Here is a 19,425-nt window from a genome sequence, read left to right as displayed (position 1 = left end):
CCACATTGTACTTGAATAGTAACTGCCAGAGGTAACCTAGGGGTAATTTTCTTCACCACAAAGGGATAATTTTCTTTACCACATATATTAATGAAGTGGTTACTTACAAGTTCTTCACATCTATGATTCCTCGAAAGGCCTTTCTAGGAATTCCTTTTATCTGGTTTTCACTGAGGTCTCTGGATAAGGGAAGAGAAAAAAATGAATTATGTTAACGAAAAGAACACATTTCTCAAATGTACGTGATGTAATGGAACAAAACATTCTTAGAAAAGTAGATGTTTCTGAATTTGTTACACCACACATACATTAAATTTTTATTGTCTCCATAGAGGTCTGTGGCATGAGCTGAAATGACTGTCCAACCAAAACCACCAGAGTCTGAGACAAATGCCAGAGCTTTCAGAAAATGTCATTGAAATGTGGGCATGACACAGGCACAATGCTGTGACACACTGTCACAGTACCTGCAGATAAATCTTAGGCCTCAAAATTGCAACCCCATAGCATAAAGGCAAATGTTTCTCACCACACTACTGTTTATGAGCTGTAAAAACACTGGGTCACACATTCTCAGATTATATCCTCTTATTTGAAATTAATATTCCAGAAAACCATGGCAATTATTACCTAGATTGTTTTGTAAATTTATGGGAAAAAAAAGATCTAGGTACAATGCATTAAAAATGAACAAACACTGCTTTGTGTCAGTGGGAAGAGCAGAATTTTAAACTTTGATTAAAAAAAAGCAATTCAGAATGTCTTTGTGGTACTTTAAATGCTAGAAAACATTTCAGGTTCAACCATTACATCTACACGGTGAGTGCAGGCGGAGCAAGAAGCCCTGCAAGTTGTGATGTTCTGTTACTTAAGCTGCATTCAGTTGCGTTTCCCTTTCTTTGATGCACTATAAATATTTCATCCGCAATTTTCCCATTGTGCAACCCTTGCCAGAGACAACAGGGGGAGGTGAACAGGCACTGGGAGTGGGAAGGAACCAGGCACAGAACCATAGAGCTGGGATGTCGTCACGCTAAGGAAAAGGAGTGCTCCCAGCAATTTCTCTGCTGGAGCACCATTGGCATGGAAGACAGGGAGAGATTTCACTCTGGTTCTGGGTACAAAGTGGGGGGAAGCACTAAGGGTAGAAAGATGAAAGGAAGGCAGCAGGTGAGGAGAGAAAAATGGAAGAAATAAGCAAAAGGAGGAAACGGAGGGCACAGGGATGGCTGGAAGAAAGGAGAGAGAAAGGTGATACCCCAGTACAGGGTGTTACAGAGCACTTTAATTGGTGTGATTGTGTCACTTTGTCATACAGACCCAAGACGCCCCAATTTCAGAAAGAAAGCCTGGCTTTCTGATGGTTATTAAGACTGAAAGGCAGTCATCTGTACTGGCCACCAGATACTCTTTGCTGTAAGTACATTTTGTGTTGCTGCAAGCCTCCTTTCTAGCCTCCACCAAATTGGCTTGATCAAATGAAAGGCCAGAAATCAGAGCCTGTCACAAAAGCCCACATTGACACTGCAGGTCAAGACGTGTCACGCAGGGCTTTCTTCTGTTTTCCATCAGGCAGATAGAAAAAAAGGGGACTATGTCCTTGTCATGAGACTAATTCAATTTATACCAGTCATGCAGTCTACACCAAATTCTCAAAGTAGCCACAATTGTTCATTCAGACTATCACAAACAAAAATGTGCTGCTGGATACAAGTCTCTTTTTCAAGCCAGATTAAAATTCTTTGTGACCTTCACAATTTGTTTAACACTGATCCACACCCTGACCCTTCCTTCACCTCCCCTTTCTTTTGCTAGCAACAAAATATTAGTTCTTTAAAGAGAGACCTTCAACCCAGACAAATGATCAGGCAACCTGAAGGCAGAGGAGTAGAAAGAAAAGTGCATTTCAGACCCGTAAGAAGGAAATCTTATGCTGAAGATGGATTTTGGGACAAGAAGTCACTTACGTGTGACAGTGAGGCACAGCAGAACTTGAGCCAATGGTGAAAGTGTGACAAAATTGCTCAGGAAGGCAAAAAAATAGCAAGAACTGATGGCAAAAAAGCTACACTACCTCAAGGAGAAAGGGATTGAAAAAGTAGAAGTGCAAGATGAAACAAAATAAATAAAACCCACCAACACCTCAAGTTACATTTGTCCAGTATTTATTGTGCATTATTTCAAATCAGGTTTAAAAATAAATTTAAAAAAATAAAAATAAAGTATTTTTTTCTAATATTATTATGGTCTGAAAGGGCCAATTTATATCACTGCTTTCTCCTTATGCTCCAATCTCCCCTGCAGTAAGGCAAAAACAGGAGATTGTAGGAAATTGATTGATTTTCTCTGACAATCTTCTCATAAATTGCATTAATTTTATTTTCCATTTAGGCACTCTCTAGCTAACGATACCGCCTCTCTAAATCTCCAGTATCGTGTACCGATTTCATAAATATCTCTAGCGGTCTGAACAACTGACAACCTGCATGGCATTAGCGCTGCAGCACGGAAGAAAATTCACAACTGCATGCTTCATTTTCCATAACTGCCTTCTCACCATTACGATCACGCCTTTTTGGGATGATTAGGAAAAGCGTTCCTTGCTTCCTAACCACGTGCCGAACTCCTGTTGAGCATTTTTCATAAGCAAGCAAACTCCACCAGGCTCAGCCCATGCACTTCACAAAATTTGCTAGGAGTAGAGGGCTGTAATGAGCAACTTGTCCACACAGTTTATCAGAGAGCTCCAGCTTTTCATTCCCTGCTTCTCATTACAGACATAACTGGAAGCTGTCCCTGACAGTATGTAAAATAAACATTGGTTATTAATAGTAACTGCAGGAAAACAGATAAACTAACGTGAGGCCACAAACCCCAAAGCAAAGCAAAACAAAACACTACACAAACAGACAATAAAGAATTGTGATATTCTAGAAAAAATAAACAATGAATCTGAAGACAAATAAATGATAGCTGATGTACTTCCTATTTCTTAGGCAAAGGTTTTAAGCCACATGCATTCATAACAGAAGATGAATTCCATGCCCTGATCCATGATGGATCCTTGAGGAGAAAATGTGTTGAAAAAATCCAGCTTTAGAGAAACATTCAGTTTCCCAAATCCTTGTTTTAATAGACAATAATAGAGAGAGCACTGAACAAAAGCAGATGACCTAAGCACTATGCTGTGTTAGCGTATTGTTGTTCATAAAGGTCCTGCTTATACAGGAAGCAGCAAGCCCAACACCTTGTGATGAATTTGTAGGGAACCAAGGGGAAAAAAATAGAGCTATTTAGTGATGTATGGTTACTGTCCTCAGCTAAAGACTTGTCTGAGTGTTCTCCAAACAGTTCTCCAAAAGTGTTGATGGTCAGGTGGTTTGGGAAAGAAAACTTGCCCTTGATTCATAAAAATCCCTCCTTGGACATTGTTACTTCCCTTCAGCCACAACAGACACACCTGCATTTGCTTCCTGGTTAAGTACAGACAATGTTGAGCCAAACAAATGTGTTCAAATTTAATTATTCTTCTGGGGATTTTAATAACCTGAGGCAAGTTTCATCCAGTTCAACCTGCCACACAACTGTCAAGAGGTGTGGATGGCTGAGAGGTTCTGAAAGCAGCCACTCCTCACTATGGCCCGGGCTCTTTTGGGAAGCAGCCCCTGCCCCCTCCCACAGCTGTCCTGTCTGACAGACACTGCTGGCCAAGGCCGCGGTAACAGATCACAGGGGAAGCCACTGTGAGAACCCAGCAGGGGATGATGCTGGCCTGGTGCAGCCAGCAGCTTGCACAGTCAGGGTGCAGGGACGGCCCCCAAGGAACAGGGCTCGCAGCACACAGGTGGGCAAACGGGGCCACGGAGACTTTCAAGATCTGACTGCAAGTGTCCATAGCCCAGCAGCTGTAGCTCTCCTGCCCTCACTGCACGGCACATCACACATTAATCTAACCCAGACTCGGGCAGGAGTTGGCACAAGTCAATGGATATTTTGGGTTTTATTTTAATTCAACTAAAATGCTTTGGACAGAGATTATCTCCCTCTGCAAGTATAATGTTGTTTCACTGATCTTCAGATGTGACTTGCAAGAGCCTTATTGGTAAAAGGACTGGAAAGGAAAAACACCCAATCTGCTGATTTCTAAGTGCCTCTGTAGTCTTTGCTACAGATGTTTTTTTAGCTTCCTTCTTTACTGCTAGCTGTTGCATCCCAAGTGAAACATCAACTGTTTAACACAACCATACAATACATTACACCCCCCTCCCCTTAGCTTTTTAATTTGCCAGTGACAGAACTTAAATCAGTTAATTGGAACACGGAGTCTTCACTGTGACTACTGATCTAAAACATTAAAATAGCTACTTCAGTACAGCTTCCAAAGCTACAATGGTACTGAAAATTAGATGTAGCATATGGAAATCAAAATTGATGGCATTTTGCTTAGGTTATCTACCTTTTAAAGGAGGAAAAAAATGTATATTTTGGTACACTGTTCATGTATTTACCATTTATTTCCCACATCTTTTTTTGGTATACAAATTCTGAAGTTCAAAAACCATTTTTAAATGAAGGACAGCCTGAAAAGCAGCTTGTCTGGGAAATACTTCTTGTGCTTGAATGCCACTCTTATTATTTCTCCTGCTCAAAAAGGCTGAAGGAGAAATCATTGTCCACTGTTATCCATTCAAGAATGGGACTTCCCTTGAATGTCACAGGAGTTGAATGAGAAGACAAAAAAAACAAAACTGTGAGCAAATGGCTCACAGCCTACCGTGTATCTTTCCCAGCATATCACTGTATGTTGATTGCAGAATAGAACAGGAAACTCACAGAATTAACCATTACATGTGGAACCAAAGTTCACAAAGTTTTAGGAAACATAAAGTTCCCTAAACAGAAGGGAAAATCTAGTCTAACACGATTCCTTCAAGCACCTTCTAGCTTATCCACAATTCTATTGTGCCTTTGGAATAACCACAGAGAACTCTCACACAGCTCTTACAGTGGCTGATGGAAAAACATATGACAAGCAATGATTGATTCAACTGTATACAGCCGGAGTGCAAAGTAACCAGTTGCTTCCCGCAATCACTTCCTGACATGTTACTACTGGGAAGTTTATGTTCAGTTTTATTTTGCTAAGCAAACAATGGAAAGGTCTAGGTGCTGGTTTTAAGAAAATATGATGGCTACCACCAGTGCTAAGAAATAGATACTTTGCACACTAGGTTCACTCCAGTTACAGCACACATGGCTGAGAAGAATGAGAATTAGTTAATTCATACCAGTAGCTTGCTCACATCCTTCCACCAAACAGCATTTCGGGGCTAAAAGTGTTTCAGTCTTATGCATTTACCAAAGTAAAATAAAACAAATGCTCTTGAGATTTTTTGCAGTATTAAAGGCTATGGACTATTCTTCAGCCTACCTTCAACCAGGCTAAAGGCAGGCAGAATTACTCTGCAAAAGGGCACGTTCTTAATACAAACTGGTGACTGCAATTTGTCTTGTTAAAAAAAAAATAAAATAATTCATACAGCATGTTATACACCAACTCTATCCTACATTTTTCTGAATTAAATAACCCAATTACAGAGTTAAAGAGCCACAGACAGGGAAAATTAGAGATCATAATCTAAAGAGAATAGGTATCTCTTCAATAACCCATAATAAGAGATAAGCAAGTCAGCTTTTTCATATAGTAAAAGTCAGATGGAAGGTAACTTCCAGAGGGTGAAAAGAGAGGGCAAAGTGCATACTAAGGCAAGAGTCTGCAAGACAAAATGGGGTAACACATGAAATCAAAGGCGAAATCCATAGGGGAAACAACGTTGCTGTAACAATGCCAGCACAGAACATGAATATGGGCAGAGATTTTTTCTTTTGGCTAAAGGTGCACCATTCCCAGGGAAGATTCGTCTTCTCCCAAATTTCCTATTACAATCCACAACAACCTGCAATGCCTCAATCCTTGCTCAGCCTCTAGCTCAGCATGACCAACACCATAAAACCAGCAGCAGAATGGCTGTAGTACAGATGCCCTTCTAATTGCTAGTTTCTTCTTGCCCATTGATAAAATGTCCCTTCAAAGATGCGAGCAATCTTACAGCTAATCTGGTGACATCCTCCTACCCAGCTCCAGTCACTCATTCTCAGGAAACAGTGGAAAAGGATGCAGATTTGTGTTCTTTGTAATAAGCATGCACTTGCAACGCTGTTGTGCTTTTAAAGTGCGTATAAAGACAGAGACACAAGAGTGATCACCAGGTACACGAGCAATGGGTGTGAACTCCTTGTGTGGCAAATGTGCCTAGAGGTATAAGTACCAGTACACATGAGCTCAAGGGTGCAGACTTGGAAATAAGGTCTGCACATCTGTTCAACCACAACTTTTAATAAGCCTCTGTATCGTGTTAAATCGGTATTTCACTTACAGTGAAAAAGAGAAAAAGATTTTTTTTCTGCTCAGCCAAAGTTGTGTGGCAGCTTTTTAATGGTTAAGATACTATCTAATACTTTCAACAGCTAACTGCTATTCCTGTCTTGGAGCTATTGTCCTAGTATTTGCAAAGCTGTTCAATATTAGGGTTTTTCCTGTTCTATAGCTGGATTAACAAATAACTGACTCCGTTGCTGAGGACAATTAAATTACTTTGAGCCTTGTAAATATGCAAGACATATTCAAGATATTTATCATCTTCCAGGTGGGAAAAGCATAGGCAAAATGCCTCTCTCCAACAGCAATAGGAACAAGCTGTGGCAAGCCTGACACTCACAACAGCACCTCCATACTCAGGAGGGGCCTCACGCACTCCGTGAAGCCACAACTTCTCTCATTCAGGATGTTCACTGCAAAAGATGGTATTTACCTATCATAAAGTAGCAGTTACAGCTCTCTGTCTAAAAGGAAAAATGGATAAGCTTTGTTGCCGATGGGCTACAAGGCAAGAGCTTAAGAACAGCAGTATTGTACAGAACTACTTGCTGGAAACGTGGAACCGCTGCTGATTTTCTAAAGGGAAAAAATATCTTGCTGCTACTATTGCAGTAAAAGTGTAGATGTTGACAGCATCCGAGTTCTGCAAAACAAGAGCAGGTCCTACAGATATTTTGCACCTTGAGCTATTCAAGGTGATTGTGCTTTTGCTACATAATACAGCTAAATATCAATTCACGCTCTGGGAAGCTGTTGAGGAACTCTTTCTGGCTTAGTTTTGTTTGTTTTAAGGGAGGGAATTTAGCTCACGGACTCCAATTAAACCAATACTCAGCGCTTTCACACAGTCATGCACTACTGCTAAGCTTGCAGAAGACAAACACCATGATTTCTTTGTTGATCAGGTTTTACTGAGAGGTGATAGATGGTAACTCTACCCTTTGGTACTGCAATGTGCACTCAGAGCTTCACAAAGTCTCATTAACCCAAGTCATACAGACGTGCACAGACATTCACACTGGAACACTGAATATAGCCTGAGCTTGAAGACAGGGGAAGTGTGTTAGATAAGCAATCAAGGAAGAAAAAGACCTCAGTGGTAGATAATTATTTTAACAAAATCTTTCTCCTTCTCCAAGACCAAATTAAAAGCCATCTGTTAATGAAAACTCTTCAATAGCTCCAACCTGCATGGACTTGGACAGGTTCATGACTTCTGTCTTAATGAGATTACAGGAGTCTCTCAGTAAAGTGTTGTTTGATTGTTTGTTTTTCTAAATGCTTATGAGAACAGAGAACACACATTTGTGTACTCTTTGCAAGAGGTTTTAAAAAAGCCCAGTCACTTCAGATGAACAAAAGCCCTCTGTTTCACTAAATTAGACACAGTACTACATTTGGCAGTCAACGCACCCAAAACAAACCCAGAAAATTAAATCTAATAGATTATTCCTTATAAAGTTAACAAATATTTTTATAATTCTAAATGAACAGTAATCTGTGTCTCAGTGATCTCTTAAGGGCAAATATTTTCTCTTGCCTCTTGCCATTTCTAAAATGCTGACTAAATACTGATCAGACAGTATTTAGGAGACCTTTATTCTGAAACCACCCATCTTGAGACAAATCAGATTTTTGTTTTAGAAAGCAGCACCTATTTTATCCTTTGGAATGTAACCAGAAAAATCAAATTGTACCTCAGTGTCTTTACATTCAACTTTCAGTATGCTCAGGAGCAGGAACTGGCAAATGATGGCCAGTGGACTCAGAGGAAGCACTTGAGGAAGAGAAGCACTCCTCTAGAAATATGATAAAGCTTCTGACAAATAAATGACAATAACACTTCTTTTTAAGTGGCATTTAATGTAGGTCTTTAGTGCTTTACCAAGAATTATCAAGAAAATTAATTCTTCCTCTAATAGATGAGACAGTAAGACCCAGAGACAGTGACTGGAGCAAGGTACTCTAGCAGGGTATGGGAAGAGACAGGAAAAAATACCTGCAAGTCACTGGGTGATACACTGGGTATTCCATTCTATGCAATTTGTACCCTGAGGCTTATCACAGGTGATGTTGGCTGACAATGAATTTAAAAGGGATTCTGCTTGAAAGATAATTTTATTTTTAATGTGGAATTATCCAGTACCACTACACATTTGCAACTGGATCACAGACACTACAGTGACCCACTGTGATGATGTTCCTACGCAGTACCAAATTCTACCAAGGCACTTCTATTACACCACCCTCCACCCCAGTGAGATCACAACACAGAGACACTAAAATGATTTAGCAGGAACATCATGCACCTTGAAGAGTTAGCAGCAAGCACTGACATCAACAGAAGGCAATGATTCTAAGTGATCCTCCATTATTTTTTTAAATATTCACTTGCTGTTGAAAGAGTATGAATGCAAACATCTCTTTTGCTGCTTTTTAATGTTATTAATTTTGAAAGTAGAAATCCAGAAATATGAAGGCTTCTCTCTTTCAAACTAGTTCAAAACATAGCTTTTGCACCATTGACCTGTTGTGTTTTACACTTTCATTAGTTATGCTGTGCCGGAAAGACATCCTGTATGTTTGTAAATAGTAAATAAAAATCAGAAGGCAACATGACCCTCTTCTGATTTCCACAGATTAGATCCTTAGCTTTGGTTAAGCACAGTGTGATTGCTTAGCAGAAAGATGTCTGCAGTTTATTGGTCATGTCTTCTTAAAAATATGGTGAGTCTTTACTTTTAGGGGATAAGTATATGAAATCATAAATATAAAACATGAGCTAATAAACTGTGCCATCACTGAATAACTGATCAACATCTGGAGGGAGACTTGCTCTTCAATGGTCTTTCTTGACCTAGTCCTACCTTCGTTAAATGATGAGCATTTTTATAGCAAAGAACTTTTTGCACTGTACTGATATCTTAAGAAAAATACCTCCCCGACCAGTTATAATCCAGTTCACTGAAACAACACACAGAATAAAAATCATGGTCATAATAGTATTTGTTTAATCCAGGCTGTGATCCCATGTTTCAGCTATAAAAATAGTCTATTTTAATCAGAGTAAAGAGCAATAACATGTGTAAAAGTCTAGGTTTTATTTTTAATCAACTTCTCCAGAAAGAGGCCAATAATTTGTTTGCACAATCACCATAAGCATTTCTGTGACTATAGAGGTAATAGAAATTATACAGAATCCATGGAGAGTAAAACCAACTAAAGTGGCATTTCATTCACATTAGTGAGGTAGAAATGAATTGCAAACTATCTGAATACACTTCAGTGAGGAAAGCAACATTTTGGTTATAGCTAAGCCCTTGTTATCATGAGGTTATTATTCTGGGGTAGAAAGTATAACAATGTAAAGGGAACACACTACTGCTTTAGCTGTAACTGAGCTTTTAAAAATAAATTATAATATTGTACCAGTAACATCTATTGTGGAGACAGTCAGCGGTCTGTACTCCATTAATAACTACAGAAGCTCTAGACAATGGACAAAACAGTTTTATGCATCCTGTCCCTTCTTTCACAATATTTTAGCTTCTATTTTGACTTTATGACTTCACATTTATATATCTTTCCTACCATGAATAGTTTAATCCCTGAAAACCTCTGTGAAACACTGCAGATGTAAGAAGATACTCTTCAGACTGGTCTGTATCCTTAATTCATTTTTCTATGTGGGTATGATATTTAGATTTATTAGACCAATATGTAATACCATAAAGTAGTTAACTCTATTGGGGATATTCATGTAAGACGCAACTGTTTAAGTAATACTATCATCCCCTTTTACAGTAAGCTCCATGAACCCACAAGCTATTCAATTATTTCACAGCAAGTCAGCCCTGACCATTACAGCTGAATGATACCTCCAAACCTCATTCCATAACTTGATCCACACGTACAAGAAAAGATTCACTGAAGCATAACCAAATCATTTATTTTCTTAAATGACTATCTAGGAAGCTAAACTCCATGAACAGAAATTGTATCATTCAATACTGCCAGGTTTAAAAAAAATTATAATCTAAATAAAAGGTGTTTTAAATACAAAAAATAAAATCAAAGTTTACTAGTAGAATGAACATGCTAATTAACATAACAGAGAAATTAATACAAACTACTTTTCTGCTAACATGTACATGTAAAAGAATAAATTCCTCCAAAAGAAAACTCAGCTTCTAATCACATCACTCATCCTATTGAATGTTTTGTCACTTAAGAGTTTTGGTAGAACAGCTACCAAGGAGTTAAAGCTTTTTTTAAAGACGAAGTTAAAACCAAGACAATTCATAAGAATTAAGTCTCCCTAGAACTTCACCATCACTTACTCAGGCCAGGCTTGCTTATAAGTTACAAGTAAGTTCTTCAAGTCTGCTTTCTGAAAACTTGGGAAACAAATTCCCCCAAAGACATAAAAATACTCATAAGGAGATGTGTGCACGTGTGAACTCTTTAAAATAAGTCAGAAAGATCCTTGTGGCATATTGTGAGCTTTATTCCTGAAGAAGACAAGGAAACAAGGGCACTACTCTGATTGATCAGCAAATGTCTTGCTTCAGTGATCTGCAAAAGGATTTATTTGCATAAAGCCACTTCCAAAAATGAACTTGGCTTTCCTCTGAGTCACTGTCAAGCATGTTACTGAATTTCAGATTGACAATGTCAGCTCAGAAAATTAAATTAAATAGGGGAAAAAAAAAAAAAAAAAAAAAAAAAAAGCTGATAGACCAGGGAGAGGGCCTCCTGCATAACAGACTCCAAAGAGAAGCAACAAAAAGTCTACACATCACTGTTCTACCTTTGAAGTACTCTCAAATCAAAGAACATCAAATTCAAGAGTGATTTGACTTCAACCCTGCTGGGAAGTATGACAACTTCCTCTAAAGTCCACTACAGCTATGTGAGTCTGTAGAAGAAACTCTACCTGACAATAACACTTGGCTTTTAATTAACCCAAACTAAAGTTTCTTCAATTTGTGACACAGCTGTTGTGCTATAAACTACTTCAAAAAGCTTTTGGAAAAACAGTTAGCTAAAGGGCAACACGTATACCCTAACACTAAGTACAAACTGATTGGCAGGACTGTTTTTGATGGTAAAGGTGTTTTACTTTACTGTCTAAGCAGAGCTTTGCACTTGGAAAAAAATCACATTCAAACACAGACAGAACTCGCATCGCCTAGACAGCAGGAGCCCCTCCACTTGCTGCTTTAGATGACGTATTGCATTCAAATTGTTACCAACAGACAATCAATGCAAGTGATAATGAGAGCTTGGGGCATTTTTACGTTATTTTTACTTTTCTTTTTTTTGTTATTTCTTGCAGGGATCTGTCTAAGCTTCTGACCAGGAGGAGGGCATCCTCAGTTATTATTATTCTGAATAAAATCAATGCATACTGCCAAAATGAAAACACAAATAAAATCAATTAACAACTCAGAAATAAACTGATTGCCCAAGAAACACTAAAATTAAACATCAGAGCTGTATCTAACACTGAACATGGAGGCATGTTTGTTCCACATTAAATATACATATTTTAAAGAACTCATATCACCTTAAGTCTTGTATTTGATACTATAATACTTGAAACATTTTCACATGACACTAATAGTTCTATCTTATCAAAAAAAACCAAACAAACTACATTATAAAGCTCAGAAAATTTACATTCTGATTTTTTTTTTATTTGCATCATTACTTTCAGACACCTAGATAAAATAAATATACATATAAAATAAATAAAACAAGAGGCAGAATCTAAAAGTCAGACAAAAAGTACAATCACTTCTACATTGCAGTTCCATACGCAAAGGTTTTTGTTTGGTTCATGACAGAATCTGTTTTTACCCAAGCTCAGATGCAATCACTCACCCTTTCTTTGAAAAGCTGATTTCTGGAAAGACAACCTAAATACCAGGGAACTACGTCTAACCCAGAAAGTGATTTTCTACCTAAGCCTATCCCACCCTGTTAAATTTATATGATTATGATATAGATTATATCCAACTATAGCACATATGGTTCCAATATGGTTTCTAGCTTGCACTCTTTGTTCAGTCTTTCTAAATCATATAACATAAGAGCGATATGAAAAAAGAAAAGCAAGCCAACATTAAATGGTTGGGTTGGGATGTATTACCAACACTTGACCAAAAACGATAATATAGCAGAAGCACAGTTTTACATCCTTTAAATAATTTGAATTTTCACGTGTAACATGCATGCTTTGATTAGCAATATTACATAAGAGCCAGAAATTTTCTCAATATATGAAGCACAGTTGGAAGTATTAACCACACAAAATATATATGTCTTCTTCTGAGAGTTCCATATCGATACAAGAATAGAAACAAAGTCAAATATTTTCAGTAAAAGCTGAAATTAGCTACTGGAAGACAAAATTCACTATAAGAGAGAGAAGACTATTCCTCCAGCTTTTCTACTGCGATGAAGAGAGAAATCATACATGACAGGAAATCTTCAGTGCCATTTTCTGCTCTACCAGAACTACTCTTACTGATTATTTCAATAATTTCTGTGCGTTAATCTATGTTACCCTCCTCTGGGTCTACATGATGATTTTGTGCCGTTCACACAACAGACAGCATCTCTCAGAGAACTCAAGGCAAGGGGTCTCACTGATATCTTCCAGCCATATGCTGGCCCCACGTTACAGCCATGCGACATGCAGAAAATGCTGCCTGCTCGGCAGGGACTGCTTGTCAGTTTGGCTCCTCTAGGTTTTTAAAATTGAGAAAGGAGGCCTGAAGGAACTTGTAGGGATATATTCTAACTCTCTCTGTTCAACTCATTACCTTCCAAATGACTCTGAGATGCATGAGGAGAGCGAGAAGGAGCCCGGCACTGGTGAGGATTGTGCGCTGTTGGCCAATTTCATGGAGGGCTGGGGCATGCAGCTGCTCCACTCTGGACCAGGGGTGACTGCTTGTGGCAATGCCACAGTGCCCCTGACCAAATAGATGCTAACATTTTTACTCAGAACAAAATCCAAGTTGATTACTAACATGGAAATACGATTTTTCCCCTACCACTCACATATCTCTTTTGGTTGTCAAATTCAGACATTCTTTTCGAGCAGCAGTGTTAGTTACATGTTTTACTTTATTGTACGGAATTGAAACCCTAAAGTATAGATAAAAGGCAGGATGAAGTAGTATCAGTGCATTACAATGGTACCTGAGGAGACCTGCTTCCTTCAAAGGCCACCTGCATGCTACAGAAATTACATCAATACAAGAACAGCAGAGTTTGTCTTTTCATAACAAAATAATGACGTGAATCTGGGACTGAGTCTTCTGATTATATTTTGAGCAGGGGTAGATTTCCAGAGCTCAGGAGATACCCACTCATGCAGAAATCTCTCCCCCAGCTGTGTCTGAGAGGGTTTCAGCACAGGCACATGAACACAGTCCCTGCTCCACACTTAACACTACATGTACTCACGAGTGGCCAGCAAATTTAAAAGCATTTTTTTCAAGTTTCCTTAGGATATTTCATTCAAAACCAAAACAGATGGCCTGTGACTCAATGATAAAAACAAATGTGAAGTGGCAGTTCTGCATGCACACTGCTTCTTCAGCAGGGCTGTAATAGTACAGGCAACTGGGAAAACACCTACATGACTGCTGTGTATGGTCCAACCCCCCCCCCCCCCCCCCCCCAAAAAAAAAAAAAAAAAGGGTTCCAATGGGTTTGTAGGAATAAAGAGGGTGGTTCAGTAGTTTTGCCATGCAGACAAAAGGTTTTTTTTTTTTTTTTTCTTGTTTGTTTTTCTCTAACTCGATAAGCAAATCCTTTACAGGATGCTTCAGAGCTTTCTGCATTGGGAGTTTCTGTGTATCTGAGACTTCTACACTGCAAGCATCTTTGGTAAGGTAACATAAAATTGCAGAGCACATAGTTAATGTTCAAATGGCAGAATATATTGATTCTCTGCCCATCCCCTAGTATCTTAAGTTTACCCAGAAGACTATTTTATTTAATTAACTTGGTGCTTTATTAATATAAATATTCCACTATTGATCATAAGAGAAGCTGACGCATGTTTGAGTCAGGCATACATCAGATCCATTTAATGGAGCTCCACTTAGAAGAGTAGTTGGCTCTAAATCAAGGTAAATGGTAGCAAGTGCTCCTTTGGGATGACAGGGCTTAGCTGAATCTATAACATTTTTACGGAGCTGGTTTTTTTAAAAGCAGAAAGCGTATGGAAATTAGATATGAAAATGGTCTCTCCTTGCACGTATCAATTAAGCATGTCAATACCTTAATTAAATTGCTCAACTTAATGAGATTTATACCAATGAATATGTTTTATAGTTATAATAGCTTTTTTGGCTACCGTTCAAGATGTCAAATAAATTGTGAAAAGAGGATTAAAAAAGTAGTAATTGACATTCTGAAGTGAAGCCAGTATTTTTTTCTCTCATTTTTTTCCTTCATTCATGTGATTTTGGAGAACATATAAATAAAGTAATGAACCCTGTAATAGCTTTGCTTTTAAAAATGTCTTTCTTTTCCAGTTCTAATCCTTCTTATCAAATTCTCTAAGTAGCACACCATTTGAATTAAGAAGCACTTCAACCTAAATGATCGTAGGCCTTTTTCTCCTTTGAGGCTCACCATTATTCTTTCCTCCAAGTTAAAAATAAGTAAAACTTTTCTATCCAGGCATGCAGTTACTGTAAAGACTTCTTTATCAGGCTATGGTAGTATAATGCCTGGAGGTGCATGGATCCTACCCCACAAGCAATAGGGACCTCTACTTTACCTTGGGCTTGCTTTAATTTTGTACCCACCTTCTCTGACCAAACATAACTTTCTAAAATCACATCCATACCTGAAGAAGTGGTACTGAAGCATCAGAAAATTCACTTTGGAGAATCTCTTCCAGTCCTTTGACTTTTCACAATGCTCTAATTTGTGATTGCAAGTATCAATAAAATACATATATATATTTTTTTGTAAATATATATATATACGTGTATATATATATGTGTGTGTGTGTATATATATATATTTATATATATATATAAAAACCCTCTGCTATTAAAACGTATCTCCAGAAATTCGCTGCTTCCTCAGGTCTCACTGGTCTCATTGGTTACTCAGTTGAATGAAACCATAAATAACACTGATCTGAAATACTTGTTCCATTGGAAACTCTAAAATAATGAATTCCAACCTTGCAGGTTGCCACCTCAGAAATGCAAAAACATACAACATGACATTAGAAAAAGACATAACCAAAGCAAAGTCTTCTGCAGTCAGAAAGGTAGACAATTCTCATCTAGGGAACAAACAAAAGTGTAGGATGCTACATTTCCCGGAATAATTTCTGGCTCAGTCCTGAAAGCATTTTTGCAACCTTAATAAAGTCTTCATATGTCTTCGTGACACAGATCTCTGATATATGACAAGGGACACAAGCCTTTACCTTTACAGGGAGACATGGTTAACTCACATGTAAAATTATGTGTGCTTTCAAGTGAAGTGCTATAAAAATGCCTTGCTTGGAATTACCAGCAGAACTGCAGGTGACCAGACAACACCAAGCGCCCCTTCCTTTGCTAAGAACAGGATAAGGAGAAAGTTCTGTTTGTGCCTGATTCTGTCAATGCCTCATAACTGAAGAAAAACTGCAGAAAAACTGAAGATAACAAAAATCATTTCTGGGGAGCTACATGTACAAAACACCACGTAAAATAGCTGCAGTTATCATTCCTTCATCTTTACTTTCAGTTAAATAATAAACCGAATTTTATAATAATTCAAATTTCAGGTTTATGTATGTTACACTGTGTACTGGGTCTGGCAGATTCTGCTTGGAAACACTTTTAAAAAATATTTATTTAAAATATTCCATCACCTGTGCTGGGCTTTGCAAACACCTGTACAGAACTACAATCACAAGTCAAGTATGACTTGATAATTTTCATTCAGAACTAATAAATGTAGCATTATTTTAAATGTTTAAATGTCAATCAACACTGCTTATGGCTGACTTCTCCATTCTTTCCCCAAGCAGCCATTACCAACAGTATTTTAAATGATACACTTGAACAACAGTAACAGACATGCATTACAAGTGCTTTGACTTTATTTCTTATCCTTATTAAATGTCTCTGTAATGCCAATCTAATTTTTCTCCTTTGTCAAACCATTAAATCAATTTCTTTAGCTGAATTCCATGGTATCATCTTCTGTGACAGTGAAGGATAAACTCCTTGATATAAATCAATTTTTAGGCTAAAAAAAAGTCTGAAGAATGATGGCTAAAATGTCAAGAAAGGAGAAGAGGACTAATTTGTACAGGCCTCGTCCTACCTCTCTCCCCAGTATTCTTACAAATATTTACAATGTAAACTGATTTTCTGCTGGTTAACACAAGCTAATTTTCTGTCTTTATAGTGACAGTTCTGACATATTGCAGTACCATTATTTAAGTAAAATAGAAAATAATTTCTTATTTAATTAGGGTACCCACTGTTTTCTTTATATCGTTGAACTACAAACAACTGTTTTGTGTTTAAATTGCATTATTCCAGTTAGATTGTTCTGCTACCTTCTGAACATCACAGCTAATCATTTTGGTGTAGCTTTTTACCCTCTTATCGCAGTAGTCAACAGGCAAAGCTAAAGAAATACTAACCATACTGACCATTGGAATACATTTCCAATTTTATATCAAATAAATTTAATTTCAGGAAAGAAAAATACAGTCGGCTAGTAGCCTAAACAAGGTGTTAGAACAGAAAAAAAGCTAAAGCTTTTACATTTATCTGCTGGGACATCTCCATAAGCAGGGTCTCTTCATAACAGAATGTGTGTGTAAATATGTTCACAAGTGTTTTACACCTTACCAGAAACCAGAGCCCACAGTCAGAACTGCTGTCATACACCTTTGCTTACTTTTAAGATGACTTTTTTCTTTATAAACGAGGAGCATCTCCTGATACATTACCTGTCTATTTAAATGTAAAATTTGACAGATGAATTAAATGCCATAAAATCCGTCAATAACAGTTAGAATTTGCGTGTGATACTATTGCTGGAGATTTGGGGCTAGGAATGAGAAAAAAAAAAAGGGCAAAACTCTCTCCATACTCTCACATGCCATTTGTTGTATGTATTGCAATTCTTGCTTTATAAATTAAAAAAAAAAAAAAAAAAAAATCCTTCTCTAATGCAATGGTTGATTTTAAGCTCTAACATATCATTTTAAAAACTGATTCCCAAACTCAGACCATGATGAATGCGTTCTTTTCTCAATATTCAGATTTTTTTATTTTTTTCTTCATCTGCACTGATGACATTGAATTGGTTTGTTATCCCATGGCATATTCTTGAAATCTCTCTCATTTATGCATCAATTTTATTCTCATAGTCATTCCTGAAACTGCAGATACAAGGGTAGAATTTTTAAATTAAATAAAAACTAAATATCTCATGTAAAGATGGCTGATAGGTATGACTTCTCGATATATTTCTATTAGGAGACAACAGAATCTATATGATTATCAGAACTTGCTTTAATTTTTAGCTTTACTTGAGAAAGTCTGATCTAAGGAAACAGAAAAACAGAATGTAACAAAGTGACATAGGCTATGTGTAACTTTTAAACAAGCATTTATTTCCTAGGTTTTCAATCCACTAAAAATGAAAAATAGCACTGTTTTCAGCTTAAACAGTAATATGATGTAAAGCTGAACCCCACTGTGTTCCACATTTAGAGGATAAGAGGAGGATTTGATATGTTATTAAAGACTAAAATTCCTTTTTTCTTCATAGTATTTGGTCCAAGCCAACTCTACTACTTTGTTATGAAATATGCTGTGTTCTTGGAAAAGGATGAACAAACAGGTACATGTTTTCAAAACAAAGCAAACCATCTAATCAAAAGATCTTATGCAGAACCAAACCATCAGTCATCCTTAATAACAAAGTCACATTAGTCTATTTCAGTGTTTTACTGATTATACTTACTCACGGAGAAGGCTTTATTTATTTATTTTACCCTCAATACTAATGAGACCTAAGATCTGGGTAGCTAGCTCCAAATCACAGAAACCACAGTCAAAACTGGAATGCCCTAATAGGCAGATTTTCCCATTACTAAACAAGTTGTTTTAGATTTTACCTTTTTAAATGAAGAAAGAGGTTTTAACTTTTGAGGGGCAATTCAAGTGGTGGACATGGCTGCGCCATGAAACTCAATTACTTAGATTTCGTAATAGTTTATGCTGATATCTCAAGGACAGTTTTGTCTACAAATGGCAAGTTGCAGGGAAACCAATTTTGCTGTTACACTAAAATACTCTACTGCCCTTATTGCAAAAATGCCTAAAAATACTGTTTGGAAAAAACCTCTTCCAGTCTTTCAACACTTCACAGCACTCTAGCTTGCAACTGCAAGCATAAGCAATAGATTAAAAAGTACTAATCCACTGCTATTAAAACATATCTGGAAAAAGAAGATGATACTCAGTTTGGAAGCTTCCTTGCCAGGTCTCACTGGCTTCCCAGTAAACCGGTGTTTCTGTCTCTCAACAACTCTGCTGCAGTAAACTCTAAATTAAGACTTCAGAAAGAAGAATTTTAATTTTATAACCAAAGGCCAATGAAAGCTTACTTTAAAATTAGGCTTACAATGCACTCAAACAAATTAAAAACAAAACAAAACAAAACAAACTGGTCTTCAAATGAAACGGAATCACTGTTTTGGTTATTACTTTCAGTTTAACGCGATAAAGATGTGTATTTTAGTTAAATGCCAAAATATTTTTTAAAACATATTTGGCAAGGGAGAATGATTAGAGAATGCATATCTTATGAATGTTTATCTATTTAAAACAAAGGTGTTTCTTCAAAGCTGTCTTATTATACAGAAGGAAAGCCTCTAATATATGGGATGTTAGCATATAACACTATTATTCTTTCATTTTAACTAG

The 19,425-nt window shown here is 37.3% G+C and overlaps 1 protein-coding gene across 5 annotated transcripts in view; it reads right to left on the bottom strand.

Moving 5' to 3' along the window:
- Window positions 1–19,425, bottom strand: part of SLIT3 (slit guidance ligand 3) — a 522,497-nt gene that overhangs the window by 248,884 nt on the left and 254,188 nt on the right. For all 5 annotated transcript variants that reach the window (XM_068697690.1, XM_068697688.1, XM_068697686.1 and 2 more), the window contains one exon: window positions 108–179. In XM_068697690.1, the coding sequence (XP_068553791.1) occupies window positions 108–179 (72 nt within the window). The remainder of the gene's footprint in view (window positions 1–107; window positions 180–19,425) is intronic.

The sequence above is a fragment of the Anas acuta genome, chromosome 14 (genome assembly GCF_963932015.1).
Source record: "Anas acuta chromosome 14, bAnaAcu1.1, whole genome shotgun sequence".
NCBI lineage: Eukaryota > Metazoa > Chordata > Aves > Anseriformes > Anatidae > Anas > Anas acuta.
This window is presented reverse-complemented; position numbering and strand designations above follow the sequence as displayed.